This window comes from Trichomycterus rosablanca, chromosome 20, assembly GCF_030014385.1.
Source record: "Trichomycterus rosablanca isolate fTriRos1 chromosome 20, fTriRos1.hap1, whole genome shotgun sequence".
Taxonomy (NCBI): Eukaryota; Metazoa; Chordata; class Actinopteri; order Siluriformes; family Trichomycteridae; genus Trichomycterus; species Trichomycterus rosablanca.
Window position 1 is genome coordinate 8,522,347 of NC_086007.1, and position 15,770 is coordinate 8,538,116.

Genomic DNA, 15,770 nt, shown 5'->3' on the forward strand with positions numbered 1-15,770 from the left:
AAAATTTATTTTAATAATAAAAAAATAATTTCTTCTTAATAATTACACTTAATAATTACACAGAGAATTGGACTAATGTCATCACTTTGGAGTGATCTCCATAATCAGCATAATCTAGTCTGTGCATGATTTGCCAGTGAAAATTCAGATTGGGGAAAAATAGTTGAATTATCCTAAACTGTGACATTACAAAATGTTTGTCTGTGTTTTGTGTGAATTAACACATTTCTTCTGAATAGGTGAAATTGTACCAATAGTGCACCAATGATTCACACCACTGTGTGACGCTAATAATCCTGTGATAAACGTCTATGGAAGACAGTCAATATTTAGTTCATTTTTAATTTCCCATTAGCCTTTACAACCGCATTATAAAAAAGTACTGAATTATAGGTACATCAACACGCCATAAACTGTAAAAAATTAATACAAAATATTACATGTAAATTTTATATAATAAAGGTTGTAGTAGCTACCAAGTGCACACATGCATTATAAAATAAAAGTCCTATAGGATGTGTACAGTATTACATCATAAAATTAACTAATTATTTAATGGACATTTTAATCAAACAAGGTAGTTAGTTGGTAGTTTCCTACTTTGAAACTTAAAATCATACATTAATAAAATGCATTTTAGACAAATAAGTTTATAGTTTACATGTTTATTATTTTTCAGTAACATTGAGCAATATGTCTTTCTGATTACTAGATGGAGAATCACCCAGACATGAAAAAGCCATAGTTATGCTTCAGTGGTACCTTTACGTGCTGTGGGAACTGTTACACCCCCATACCATCACAAATGTCAGCTTTTGCAACTACTGATAACATTATGGTTGGGCCGTTTCATCACTGGCAGTTCAGTACTGAAAAAATCAGTAGTGGGTAAAAGTCATCTCTTTGTATTTTTGTTAGTTTAATAAAGGTTCAAGAGAATTAACAATTTTGTACATTTTATATCCCTGTCAGTAGCACTGTGATTAAATAACCTATTTTCTAAAATGTTAATGCTTATAAAACGTACTTTTTTTATTTATAATTATGACTAAAAAATCAAAAGGCACAATGTGTAGATTTATACTAGTATAAAATAAATAACAAAAATTGTGATTCAATAATTTATTCCACTAACTGTAGTTTTTTAGCATGGCTGTAAACCATTATGTCAGATAAGCTTTTGTGGCAGGTTCAAAGGTGGTGGTGACTGCCATTCACAGTTTTGTCTGACACATGTTGTTCAATTGTGACATTCTTTTCTATTTCACTCTGGTACACAGTCTGTAATGCAGAACCATCACCACTGCTTTTCTCTCTGCCATGGGAGCTCAGGGAAACCATTTTCATATTGCAGATCCAGTGTTGGCCAAAATGGCTTTCTGTATTCGGCTCGGGCTGAAGATCAGGGTCTTTAGTACACATCAAGCAGGAACAGCAGAAATTTTTCAATCCAGTCTGTGGACAGCAACTCAAACACATGATCTTGTCCAACAACCAGTTCAGGATCTGTTTTATTATGACAGAGTTAAGGTTTAAAAGAGAATATGTACAGCACACACCAAGAAAAAGTGCTAATGAGTTGGCAATTTTGTAAAACCAGCTTGATTCATAGCATTCCTTAAGTCCGCTTACCATGTCTCCAAAGCCCATAGTGCTAAAAGTTACAAAGCAGAAGTACATTGACTCCAGATAGTCCCAACCTTCTACAATAGTGTAGAGTCCAGATGCACCAAATGCTACCAGGAAACAAACTAACAATAAAATGATAGCCACGTGGTAGACAGAGGGCTTCCAAGATTTCTGCCTGCCCAGACCGTATCCTTGTTGTGTGTTAAGATGAGATGTATCACTTTTTAGCCCCCTGTTCCACTTGCGACCTCTTTGTAGAACATATGCTAAAAGGGTAATGGCACGTTCTAAAAAGAGGTTGAAAAAAAGAATGGCTCCTGCACATCCAATCAAGCCAAAGAAAATGAGAAAAACCTTTCCATCAGTGGTGGCTGGTGCTGTCAGTCCATATCCTATAAAACATAGAAAACATAAAATGGGGGAAATGGTGAACATTTAATTTGAATGTTAAAATGCAAACTACATGACAAATGACCCAAACGTAGTAACAATGTACTTAAAAGCTTTTAGAATTAGCATTGCACAGTAGTGCAGCAGGTAGTGTGGGAGCTGTAAAGCAAGGGGATCTAGAAAGGCTATATCCACATTGATGTTCAATGGTAAGAGCATCATAATAAGGGGTGGGTTTTTTTGAGAATCTATATATGTAAGTGAAATAAAATATAAGAAATTTGCTTCTCATACTTTGTTTAGCATATCTGCATGTATGTCTGTCCTTGTAAAATAATAGTTTAAGCTAAACAACTATAAAACACTTGTTAAATGTTATTAATGCTCCGACAAATTGAATGCACTGACGTATATTGTACAATAACAGATTAGAGTTGTTACCAAACTTACCAATAGTGGAGACAACAGTTGCCACAAAGCAAAAGGCTCCTGAAAAGTCCCACTGTGTCCTCTGACCTTGCACCCAAATTCCAGCAACATTGGCATGTTCGTAATCCTTCAGCAGCATATGCAGCTCTCCCTGGTTTACCTGGTGCTTCTGAGCAAACTCAGTAAACTTCTTATCCCATTTTTTAAGAGCTTTAATCTCAGAAGTTCTTTCCAAGGCAGAGAAGACAACAGCTCCAAACATCATGTAGAGTAGTATGGCTGAGAAAAGTAACACCAAGCGGGCAATATCTTTATTAATCCAAGACCACCTGCAACAATACTTGCTGCTGCCACTGCTGGACTGAGGAGTGTGGATCCTCATTGCAAGACTTACTTGAAATTACAGGATAAAAGCAATTTAACAAAATAAATCAAATAAGCAGGTGCACTGCCCTACAAGTTCGGATGTCTGTTTTATAACCCAAGTCATATAAATATAGTGACAGCAAATAACACACACTGGCAAAGGAATAGAGCCACGGTGTGTGGCAGCTGGTCCCTACAGGAAGACAAGCAATAATTTGCTGCATGTCACTGCATTTATTATTACTGTAGTACCACAAATACCCTGAGCAATTTTGATTTTATGAGGTTAGATTAAATTTACAACTTTATTGCAGGCTACAAACTGATATTGATTTTTTTTCCCCAAACAAAAGCTACACGTGGGGAAAATTGGTAATAAAAATTTTTAAATTATTAATAAAATGTGCAACCACATCAAATATCATTTTTAAAATGAAAGCCATCACACTAACATGTCCAGTTATGATTTATACACAAAGTTTTATATTGTCAGAAGTATTTGGTTTTTAATACGTGAACAAAAAATGTTCACGCTTGCTTCCCCTATCTATTTAGCATGGAAGGGTTTGACAGGCACAATTTAAATCAGCTAGGTATTGCTCAAAACATTCAATGAGTAAGTGAGTAAGTATTTTATTACTTTTAAAATAGATAAATAATTGTTTCAATTTTATCACTTACATAATGTTAGCGCTTAAATGCACACAGACTGCATTTGAATGCTGCTGCTGCATTTGAAGAAATGTCGGTTGTCTGAAAATATTTAATGGTGTTAAATGGCTTTAATAAAAAAATAAAATAAAAAGGGCCAGTATTAAAAAAGATGGATATTTTTGTTAAATGTGTTCATTAAGCCTACAAAAATAATGTTTAGTGGTTTTATGGTTGTTAGCCATGCGTTGCTGTAATGATCTGGGGACAATGTGAGTATAACAAGCAGTTAAATGTAAAGTTGAATATACTTTGACATAGTGTCATTTAAGGTATGCAAAACTCATGCTGTTTTCTGCCTGGTGCGTATCATCTACATAAACTACATTTCCCATGATGCACCACGTCTGAAATTGCCGCGTGTCCACATCCCCAGAAAAGCGATAGTAACTTTGATTTTGTCAGTTAGCGTGAATTAGCATAATAAACAATTATAAACTGTTTAATGAACTAGTTTAATATTTCACGTCGAGGGAATTTTCAAGTGCTCGAACATGCCGTATTTAAGGTAACTGTCATTACGGAAGTAATTGTCATTCATTTAGACTATATACCGGAGTTCTGTTTTTGTGTTTTTTTTAACTGGTATAATTTTTATTTACATGCATCAGTTACAGCTGTAACGATTTCTGATAAAGTTTGGCAGTTTTGTCACGTTTGATCAGTAAAGATTTGCTGCTTTATGTATCAGATCTATACAGTTTCATGACTCCTGTGCAGGGATTCTCAGATCAGTCCTCACATTAAAACTACAGTGTAGCTTAATCTATGTAACTGGATATACTCTCGCAATTCTGACATTTCCCTGTACTTAAATAAATCAAACAAACAAAAATGTGTTTTTCTTGTCAAAACTTTTTATAATACATGTCTAAGGGCAACCTACTTAATCCTGATCAGGATCGCGATGGGTGCGGAGCCTAGCCTACAAGGCAGGAAAAGACCTTGAACAGGGAAATGTAAAATAATCGATCATACTGGTTGTGCTCACACTACCAGTCATATGGAGGGACACTAAATTGAAGTGAATCAGATTTTTAAAGAGACTGTTAAAAGCATTCCAGGAAATTACAGTATGAAGCTGGCTGAGTGAATTTGCAAAATAATAGATTAAGTTGGGTAATACTTTTTAGGTACCTGTTTTCTATGATTCTGAAAGGCAAAAAATGATGTGTCCAGACTTCTGACTGAAGTGTACAGTACATATGCAATAGAGATTAAATTCAAATAAAAATAGGTTTCATTTAAAGGCTACAAAAAGCATGTGTTATTCCATTCATGTATGCTGAGCCTCAAAAATATTGTCACCCTGGTGTACAACAGGTTCTAAAATTTGCTTGGAGGTTCATTGTTGTATCATTTTATAATTAATAATTGCATAAAAGAAACAACAAATCTTTAACTAAACCAAGTTTTCTTTTCCCAAAGCAAAAAACAAACAAACATGCGTTACAGTAGTAGATACATAAACAATGTGGGACTAAAGCATTGTTCAATTTTAATTAAAAAAATATCTGATTTGTTTGGGGATTATTAAGCTTGAACCTTATAAGGATGATGAGCCAAACTTACATTAATCTAAAAATCGTAATTGATTGAATGACCACAGAATTAAGATTTTGTCATTGTTATTTCAGTCCACATAAAAAGGCATGTAGGATCTGGATTTTTTTTGGTATTAAACAGTGCTTGAAGATGCCTGGCACTGGATTCCTAGTGTGAAAAATCAGCTAAATATCTACGAAGAGATTAAAGACATTTTTGGCTGTATCTGCCAAAGGTATTAATAATTCTGGAGCTCACTGTATGCAGGCATTAATCAGGCTTTCTAGACAAGAAAGCAGAAGACATAAGCAGATAAGATTAGCTACCGCTTCAATGTTTTCCAAGACAGTCTGTGATTTGACCTTTAAAAGAAGTGAGATAGCTCCAAACTTTAAAGCCACCCAATTGCCAAAGCATTTTACTCACTGCTTTGCTTCACGCCTCAGTGATCAGACCTATCATGTCGCAAGCCTGGACCCCAACGTAAATCATTAAGCTTCTGCGCTGAGGCTTATCTCAGTAACATCCAGTGCTGAACTTTGGGGCAGCAACAACATTGGGAAATTTTAGTTTTCAAGGCACAAAGCTAGTAAAAAGTGAGACAGTGTAGCTTTGTTTGAACATTCCTCTGATTTTGTCTAACTCTGAATAATTAAGGTAATAATATTTAGAAGCGGTGATCCGATTATCGTCGTGTGAGACAGAAAATACATCCAGGTTGACCATTAACCTCAATATTGTTTACAGCATTTTCTTCTCATTCCACCAGTTTCACTCTGCTCAGCGGATCCTGATGCAAAGTTCACGTCTCTGTCCTGCATGAACCGAGCACAAACTGTTTGCCCAGGAAAACACCTGAAAACTCATTTCTTCGTTGTTGGTGGATAATTCAAGGGAGCTATGGCCAAGTCTGGATATGGCTACTACCGGACAACTATTTTTCTTGCCATGTTTGTTGGCTATACATTGTATTACTTCAACAGAAAGACATTCTCCTTTGTTATGCCATCCATAATGCAGGAGATCAAGCTGGATAAGGATGACTTGGGTAACTTTAAAGTGATAGTTTTCTTTTACACTAACCTCTTATATTTTTATTTAATCATGTACTGATTAATCTTTAGTAAGTGTGTTCACCTGGTCAGGGCCATGGTAGGCCCAGAACCTAAGTCCTTACCTCTTCTGTGTGTTATTTAAAAAAATATATTGACTAGTATATTGTGGTATTAATATTAGTAAATACTGTGGTGGTAATGATGCACTAATCATATAGTAAATTCTATAGTAATCGAGATTTTTCACATTGTTACACATAACTACAGTTACTTAGAAAATGTTTGTGAACTCATTTCAATTTCTTTACTAAATACAGTCTGAAGTAACAATGATAAATACTTTCTGCCTAATCTAATAGCTTACAAACAATAATACTCTTCATTTCTGATAAATCTTTCATAGGCCATAGTGGCAATGTGAGCAAATGTGCCTCAATCAGCCAGGACCTCAATCAGCAAAGCACTTCCAAATAATGCTTTACGATGAGGTTCTGGTGTCGGTCTAAAACGTTCTTGTTTAACGTAAATGTTAAACTTTTGTCCCAGAAGCATTGTTGAACATTTAGGTGGTCTCTTAAGTCTTTCCTTTTTGGAGAAGGTTTCCTTGTAATGTCATTCTGCTACTGGTTGGTGTTTTCCACTTGCTACTTGTTGTGCTCTTTGCAGGAAGCCCTTTTCTAAGAAGTGATTCAAAATCTCAATTTATAGACAATATAGCATTGTTGTGTTTTATTGTGTATTGACCTTTTAAAATGCCGTTGTTGCTTTTACCAGTTTGATGTATCTTTACAAATCTTCTGGCATAAAGCTCACATGCAAGGGTCTTTCTCTAGAAAAGCAGATTAAGGCCTTTGTGTGCTTTTGTATTTATAAGACGGAGCACCTGTACAACCGACACTTCCGAACTGATCTTATTACTGTTGGAGGGGTGGTTGCATATTTTTTCAGCCTGGATTGTAAATAATTAATCAATGCATTTAATAATGTAAAATAATCATGCATTAGACAGAATGTTCTTGTCTATTTTATAAAGTAAATCATATTTTGAGTCATTTCAAAGCATTTGGAAACTTTTCTGGCAACTCTGTCTCTGCATGCTGTGCACCGTGATTGAATTCATCTTAAACTTGACGTCACTTCACTTCACCTGAAATGAGAAATTACATGACTCATCTTTTCTCATATCCTGTTTTCTGCTGTTCAGAAACACATTCTGAAATGTAATGACTTTTAATGCCAGTCACAATAATTCTCATTTTATCTCTGCACATTGTAGGTCTTATCACCAGCAGCCAGTCGCTGGCCTATGCTATCAGCAAGTTCATTAGTGGGGTGCTCGCCGATCAGATAAGTGCCCGATGGCTTTTCTCTATTGGCCTCTTCATGGTGGGTGGTATTAATGTGCTGTTCTCGCAGTCCTCCAGCGTGAATGTGTTTGCTGGTCTTTGGTTCCTAAATGGACTGGGCCAGGGCTTTGGGTGGCCCCCATGTGCAAAAGTTCTACGTAAGGTATGGACCCGAACCTCTTGCCACCATATTTATGATTTATATAGATATATTGAATCATCCATAAAAGTGCCACATTATAAGTCATAAAAAGTTACTAGTTTTTACCCCATGTTTCACACCAGACATAAAAATATGCTGCTTTTGATGGCACAAATCATTATAAAAATATATTACAATCATTTCTTTACACCAGTCTTAATGAAACTGTAGCTCCTTAGTAGCGCTGCAGACTGATTTATAGGTTAAATCATGTTATTACCTTGTATAAAAAATTGTATGAAAGTCTATTGTTGTTTCCTATACCCTAATCTACTGTGCAGTAGCATTCTTACTACAAATAACTGTAAATGAATTAGTAAAATATGCACCATGACCAATGTGTTTAACACATACTGTTGTCTGTGTTCCTTTAGTGGTTTGAGCCATCTCAGTTTGGGACATGGTGGGCAGTGCTGTCCTGCAGTATGAACTTGGCTGGTGGACTTGGACCAATCATTGGTACCCTCCTGGCTGAGAGCTACAGCTGGAGGTTGACTCTGTTCATCTCTGGTCTGACTTGTGTGGTCCTGTCCGTCCTTTGCCTGATGGTGATCCGGAATGAGCCTAGTGACGTTGGTCTACCCAATATTGGAGCTAGTGAAAAGAAAGGCAAAGCAGGTTAAGCAGAATAATTAAACAATCAAATGAATGAATATTAATTATTTATTTCTTTGTAGTTTCAGTCTTAATGATTATTTTTCATTGTACTTTGTTTTAATTCTAGGCCCTAGTAAGAACGAAAGCACTCTGAAGGAATTTCTTCTGTCTCCATATCTGTGGCTAATCTCCTTTGGTTACCTGGTGGTGTTTGGAGTTAAGACAGCCTGTACCGACTGGGGACAGCTCTTCCTCATCCAGGACAAGGGCCAGTCAGCACTTATGGGTACTGTACACTCTGTAGTCATATGCACGTCTTAGTCAGAATTGAAGCTTGGTTCAATTTCTATGTTTTTAGGATGCTTAAAACCATAATGTCATTATTAATATTGAGATATTGAGAGAATAATCTTCTTAGATCAACTACAAGTTAAGAGGCAAAGCAAAACTTCAATCACTGTAAGATAACGTTGATAGAGTAGAATCATACTTATCAGTATCAAATTTATTTACTTATTAAATGTTTTATTAATTTCAAAACTGATCACTTAATGCCATGCTACAGAAAGCCAATCATGTCTTTATGTAGACACCTGACGAGCCAAAAGCTCCACAGAGGATTCAAATCCTGGATCTCAGCTGTAGTGGGCTAGTGTAATTTACCACTGCACCACCCGAGCCTCCTTTACTTCATTTCATATTTTAAATTGTATAATTCATTAAATTAGTCAGACTTTTCACAGGCAGTTCTTACATGAGTTCCTTGGAGATTGGAGGGCTGTTGGGCAGTTTAGCCGCTGGGTATCTGTCCGACAGGGCTGTGGCACGGGTGAGTTCACACATTTCTGTTGTACTTTAATTTTCAGCTTTTAAAATATCTTTATTAATGTTTTAACCATTTATTAAAGTACAAGGAATCATTTCAATGAAATGTACTTTCAACTCCAGCAAGGGCTGCGTGCATATGGAAACCCCCGGCATGGCCTCCTGCTGTCCATGATGGCAGGGATGTATGTCTCCATGTACCTCTTCCGCACTACTGTTACTTTGGAAAGCTCAAACGTGAGTACAAGACATTTCCAGTTCATTTTTATCCAAATGTTACATTTATTTAATGGGGGAGGGGGCAGCCTAGCCATTGGGAGGTGCACTAGTTAGTAATCATGCAGTAGAGGAGGGTTATATTGCAAAATGGCATTAGGTGCATATCTGTGACAAATCAGGTACACAGACTAGAATAATTTGCTGTGCTAACCCTTAAATAAAGGAGCACCCGAAAGAAAAATGTACTATTGTTAGTGCAATTGACCCATTTTTGTTGTGTTGTGTGTGTGTACATTACCATTACTATGATACAGATCTGGATTCTATCTCTGGGTGCTGTCTTTGGCTTTTCTTCTTACGGTCCAATTGCTCTGTTTGGAGTCATTGCCATTGAGAGCGCTCCCTCCAATTACTCTGGAACATCACATGCAATTGTTTCCTTGATGGCAAATGGTAAGAATTCATGTCATAAATTTAATCACAAATTCATTACATTTTAGGTCTAACTAAAAAAAAAAATCAGCTCTGGACAGGGCTTTTATAAAATACTAAGTAATAACATTTGTGACATTTACCATGAATTTACCTTTGTTACCAGTTGGAGGGTTCCTGTCTGGCTGGCCATTTAGCTCTATTGCAAAATACTATGGATGGAATACAGCATTCTGGGTAGTAGAAGTAACCTGTGCTGTTACTACTGTTGCCTTCTTTCTTCTACGTAATATCCAGACCAGGATGGGACGTGCTGTAAAGAAGACTGATTAAGCAGCAGTATTACTTATTTTACATGTACACACTCAGATTTTAATACAACAATGTAATGATTGTATCTCTTACAATCTCTATAAACCTGACAGTTGGACACTGTATGGATGAAAATTCATCAGTCGTAACTTGTAAAGATTGTAAGGCTAGTACAGTTTGTGTAAATGCGAGCCAAATTAAAGTACTTGATATTTCTTATTCTCAGGACTAAACACATCAATGTTTATATTCTAGGGTTGCATAATAATGAACAAAATTATTAATAATTTTTAAATTAAAATTATTTTACACAAATTCAACCACTACCCACAGTATCTGTAGGGCTTCTAATTTTATCCAGTTGCTGTAATAGTCTGCACTGAACAGGCAAGTCACCTGAAAATTATTTTCTAATTTTTGTGAGCAGCTTAGCCTTGGATAAAAAAAAAAGCTTACGATTGCTAAACTATTTCCACTAAACAACAGGCAGTTCTCAAATAAATGACATAAATAAATAGCAATAAACTTTTTTGTACACCTTGCAACGTTACTGTGGACCTAAAAAAAAACTTCATTCGTTGTTTTTCGTTTTCCACCACAGTATAAAAGAAAATATCCTAAATATCTACATTTATTTCACTTTCCCTAGCCTTGTTTCATGTCAACAATCATATTACAATGCTTAAAGGAGGTGTTAACTACCCGCATCCATTCTCAAACACACAGACTACCAAGAATGGCTAGCATTACATTATTAGTCACAACTGAAAACTGTGTCACTATCAATTCTACCTTACCTTTACCAATAGTGACTTGAGTCATTTTTATCTCACACTACATTTCCAAGGCATCATCATTTTTCCACATGACTGACTCTGGTACACGGTGTGGCATTTAAAAAAGACATGGTAAAAAGAACACATTTATATGAGGTCGTCTTTACTCTGTTCATCATCCCATTATTACTTAGAAACAACTTCTTAGCAGGCGACAGGTAGTGCTGTTATTTCTCAGTCTTTCAGATTTGAGGATGTTTTTTCTGTTCTGGTTTAGTTTTTGGATAATATCATGTAAATAATCAGTTAATCTTTTCTCATTTTCATGTTTTACCACCACTTTATAATAGCCTATTATTTCTGTATGTTGACACCACACCAAGTGTAGTACCACCTTAGGAAATCCACAAACCAGACTCTAAAATAGGATTGATAAATTATGTGAATTTAGTGTTTTATTGGAAAGTTCCACCCTACATGGTATGTACTGTTATGCATTATTAACCTTAACTTGGCAGTGTTATAATTAGTTTGAATCCTTCTGTTACATTGCTGTACAGACGCAGCTAACCCACCCAAACAGTTCCTATCCTGGTTCCTCTTCACTGAATTTAAAATAACTTGCTTCAGTATTTCTCTTATCCAATGATGTATCAGCTTTTGTTTACATATGAACTAACACAGCAGAAGAGGCTGTGAAACCAACAGAGATTAGCTGTTTGTTTCTAATTGTAACATTGGCTGCATAATCAGTTATTAAATAAAGCAAAAACACAGTATATACGTATGTCTATTCAAAGAGATGTCCACAGATTTAAAATGTGCCAAGTAAGAAAATAAGTTGGAGTGCTTTTGTGATTTCCATATTGTCATTTATTTTGACTTACACACATAAAAATGTAACAACTCGGTGAAATTTACAATTTTTCCTACCTCATTATTTTGTGTTGTAATAAATGACTACATATATTATTGAGATAAATAAAACATTTATAATAAATCAATTCTGAGCCCTCGTGTACAGTTTTTTAGTGGAATGATTCAAATGAGTTTAAAATTTTTTTGTGATGTCTAGTTGAATAAATTTCTCACCCATTTTAACTCAAGACATTTGCAACAGCTATTATCTTTAGTTACATTCTATTAAACACCAAACTAACATTAACAATAAATAAGGATTATTTATTAATGAGCACCAAAAAGTAAAAAAACAACAGTTCTTACTGCTCTTTTAACTCTTAACAAAATAAAATGCAGTATTGGTTTATCCATCCAGAATCCATATGTTGGTTCTATGATGATCCATATTTTGTCAGGTTGCTCAGAAGAATTCAATACATGGAAATATAATTTCCGTATTATGTACAGTGTTTCTTTTTTGCATGAGCATTTATCAAACATGTGGCATGCCATTGCATCTATACATTCCAGCTCAGGAACTGGGCCCAAATGTTCCAGCCTTTTCTGCTATTTCCAGTGCGCTCTTCAGATTTTGGTCAAACAGTTCACATCTGAAAGAAAAATGTAACATTAGCAGTAGATTAATGAATAAACCGTGTTGATAAAGTATCATGATGGGACTCTGTCTTATTACTTAGTCTATCAAAACTAAACAAAATTAATGTCACATATTGGAAGGGCCTCTGTGTGATCTTTTCAGCCATAACAACAGCCACTCTTCTAAGAAGGCTTCTCGCAAGACTTCTTTGTGCCCAGTCAGTCAATCATATTTGCAAAATAGGGACAGCTCATACATTTCCTTGAATATTTCTAAGTTTTAAAATTGTTCGAGTTTGTATGTTGTAAATGTTTTTTAATCCTTAGCAGATTGCAAGCAAAAATGTTTAAATAAACAAGATATTTACATTATGTAAAAGCAATTTTAAAAATACACCCCTAAAAAACCCACTGTTCAGAGTTAGGGCACCAAGTATCTTGTTAGACTTGTTTGGTGAGCAGATGTATCTCAAGGGTTATACTTTCTGTGTTTGTAAAAATAATCATATGTCATACTGTTCTAAAAAATGGCATTCACCCTACTACACAAGGTAAAAACTATGGCACCAACCTGATGGGCATCTCCAAAGAGTAGAAAGGATTCTTCAGTGCAAAGTCTGAATATATCTCATAGATCTTCCTGAGGAGTGCATCGATGCCAGACTGCCGAGGATCTGCCAGTACAATGAACTTTATCCCTATGAAGGTTTGATTAGATGAAAATTAAATCACAACTCATTCTCCACCACACAACAGAAATTATTCAATAAAGCTATCTGTATATACAGATGATTAAAACAATATTTTAGCTCCTTAAGAACACTGTTACACCTAGAATAAGGAATCATTGTTTTATTGAGACATTACTTGACTGAAATTAAGCCAAATTTTATGATGAGCATGCTATAAAATGTCACCATTCATATTTATATGACACTTTATTGGTTTGGCTGAATCCACCAGTCAAACTGTGCCTTTCACTTGTGCCAGGGCTTTTTTGTTTAATGAGCAAACATTTGCAGATATACTATAATAAAGCACATGCTTAGCAGAATCAGATGAAGTTTGCATATTTTATATAGTAAATATTGTTTGTTTTAATTGATTTAATTGATTGAGAAATGTGTTCTTTTCCAGGCACCATGTATATCCCATTTATTTAAATAATAAGCTTTTTTTGTTACCTGTAAGTGTCTGAAAGCAATGCAATTTAAACACGTCTGTCTCCAGCATTTCAATACCTGAACTGCCAACCTCAGGTGACAGTTGTGAACCAATGGCAAAGAGCCTAAAGTAGACAAAAAAAAAAAACTTTCATTGATGCGGATTACATCCAGTTAGAATACATAAATGGCAGAGGAAGATAAAAACGTTTTAAACAGGGCATATAGTGGTCTTTAAAAACTGAATGTAGACTTTCTGACTATTGTTGTGATCCTACATTACACAATCATGTACATAAACATACAACACATGTTGTCTCAAAGCATGTTCACATCACATCATATTTTGCCTAACTTAATAAAACCACAAAATGAAATAAAGGTTGTATGTAGTAGGTGTAGCTTATAGAATTATCAATAAATGTATGTACCAGATAGGTGTACATAAAAAGTGTGTACAGTTTGAGGTAGTTTTGAGTTAGTCCTATTTTAGCTATTTATTAGTGAACAATCCTGTTGCACCTGATAGACTTAAACCAGTGCCCCATACACAACCATGTAACTAACATTTTAGATGTCATTGCGCAAATAGTATCTAAACTGACAGGATGGACAATAGTTGATAACTTGTGCATTCCAACACATAGTAGATCCCACTGAATTTACTTACGAGTGAAACATCGAAGCCAACATAAGTTTCTCATTGGAAGTCAGACGTGCTCTGCCAAAACGTATGGACACTGGATAGTTTGCTGAGTCTTTCAGATATTCCAGTATTTCCTTTCCTTCTGCTGTGTATTTTCCATTGACATCCACTCCATTTATAGAAAGCACAGCATGACCAACTGTATAAAATTAAAGAAAAGCAGGACTGATTGATGAACAATAAAGCCTGACTGCCACGCATGACGGCAATATACAGTGATACCTTGTAACTCAACGTTCCCTAAACTCAAAATATTTGAGAAGTTTGTACTCTTAAACTCAACAATTACCTTAAACTCAACGTTTAGTTTTTTAAAAATGTATTTATTTAATTTCAAATTAACAATAAACAGCCGATTAAGAAGCATAATGAAACAATAAACAATAAAGAAGTAAATAATTCTTTATTAGGGATGTAACGTTGTACCACAAGACAATTAATAACTGATTCAAATCAATTTGACATGTAAAATGAATCGATATTCACTTTAAACAGCAGAGGGCACTGGCGCCATTTACCTCACCTGGTTGACATCACTGGCGCTATAAGCCTGGTTGCCAGATTCGGGGGTTTTCAGCCAAATTGGGCTTAATTCAAAACTGTTTTGCATAGTTTGTACCTACCTCAGAAATAAAAGGACATTCATTATTTAGATAAATAAAAGATAAGCATAAATACAGTCTTTTATTTTCTTTTTTTAAGAGAAATAATAAAAGGAAACTTTGTCATAATTTGTCTTCAATTTCAGGGAAAAAAAATCGTATCGTAAATCGCATCACGTGTAGAGCGTATCTTTACATCCCTATTCTTTATTGTATTGTAACTGTTTTCAATTGTAAATCAGTATTTTTAATATTTGTGTTATTTTCAGTGTATAAGTGTCAAAAACAACCCCATTATTTTACATTAGCCTAAAATATATGCAGTTCCACAGGACCATGGAACGTATTAACAGGTTTCCCATACATCCTTATGGAGAAAAATATCTTAATACTCAACGCATTTTAAACTCAGCTCCAGAACCAATTGACGTTGAGTTTTAAGGTACCACTGTATACAGTGAATTCCGTATTTAGACCCATTAAATAATTATACGTTGGCATATTTTGCAGGTGTAGCCTAGCGGTTAAGGTACTGGACTAGCAACCGAAAGGTTGCCGGTTCAAGCCTCACCACTGCCAGATTGCCAGATTGCCATTTTTGGGCCCTTGAGCAAGACCCTTTACCCTCAGTTGCTCAGACTGTATACTGTCACAGTATTGTAGGTCGCTTTGGATAAAAATTTTTTTAATGTAAAACGTAAATGTAAATGAACAAGAACTGAACGTTAGCTAGCTAGCTAACATGCTACAAAATGTTCGCTCTCTGTATAAACACTCACCCCGTATTCCGTCTCTCTGACCAAACGAAACCACCACTTTCTCATCATGAATCTTCAGCACTATATCTAGTGGAAAACTGAACGTTTTCTCAACCTCTGTTCTAGGTACATAATTATCATACTGATAAATTAAACCACCAGCCTTGTTTACAACATACACACTGAATATCGCCATCTTTCCCCTCAGAA

The 15,770-nt window shown here is 35.3% G+C and overlaps 3 protein-coding genes across 3 annotated transcripts; 1 reads left to right on the plus strand and 2 right to left on the minus strand.

Moving 5' to 3' along the window:
* Positions 1 to 1,191: 1,191 nt before the first annotated feature.
* On the minus strand, positions 1,192 to 2,830 carry si:ch211-261a10.5 (potassium channel subfamily K member 12). Its single transcript, XM_063017353.1, has 2 exons — positions 2,470 to 2,830; positions 1,192 to 2,021 (listed from the first exon to the last, which is right to left on the minus strand). Exons 1-2 carry the CDS (start codon positions 2,828 to 2,830, stop codon positions 1,192 to 1,194), a joined length of 1,191 nt encoding a protein of 396 aa, XP_062873423.1.
* A 2,771-nt stretch (positions 2,831 to 5,601) lies between these two features.
* slc37a4a (solute carrier family 37 member 4a) lies at positions 5,602 to 11,838 on the plus strand. The gene is made up of 9 exons (XM_063016475.1): positions 5,602 to 5,727; positions 5,840 to 6,118; positions 7,402 to 7,634; positions 8,048 to 8,291; positions 8,398 to 8,556; positions 9,014 to 9,099; positions 9,219 to 9,332; positions 9,629 to 9,767; positions 9,913 to 11,838. The coding sequence occupies exons 2-9, from the start codon at positions 5,971 to 5,973 to the stop codon at positions 10,077 to 10,079; spliced, it is 1,290 nt and encodes a 429-aa protein (XP_062872545.1). The 5' UTR covers positions 5,602 to 5,727; positions 5,840 to 5,970; the 3' UTR covers positions 10,080 to 11,838.
* Positions 11,839 to 11,995: 157 nt separating this feature from the next.
* trappc4 (trafficking protein particle complex subunit 4) lies at positions 11,996 to 15,770 on the minus strand. Its single transcript, XM_063016476.1, has 5 exons — positions 15,582 to 15,770; positions 14,165 to 14,339; positions 13,516 to 13,619; positions 12,903 to 13,029; positions 11,996 to 12,345 (listed from the first exon to the last, which is right to left on the minus strand). The coding sequence occupies exons 1-5, from the start codon at positions 15,754 to 15,756 to the stop codon at positions 12,267 to 12,269; spliced, it is 660 nt and encodes a 219-aa protein (XP_062872546.1). The 5' UTR covers positions 15,757 to 15,770; the 3' UTR covers positions 11,996 to 12,266.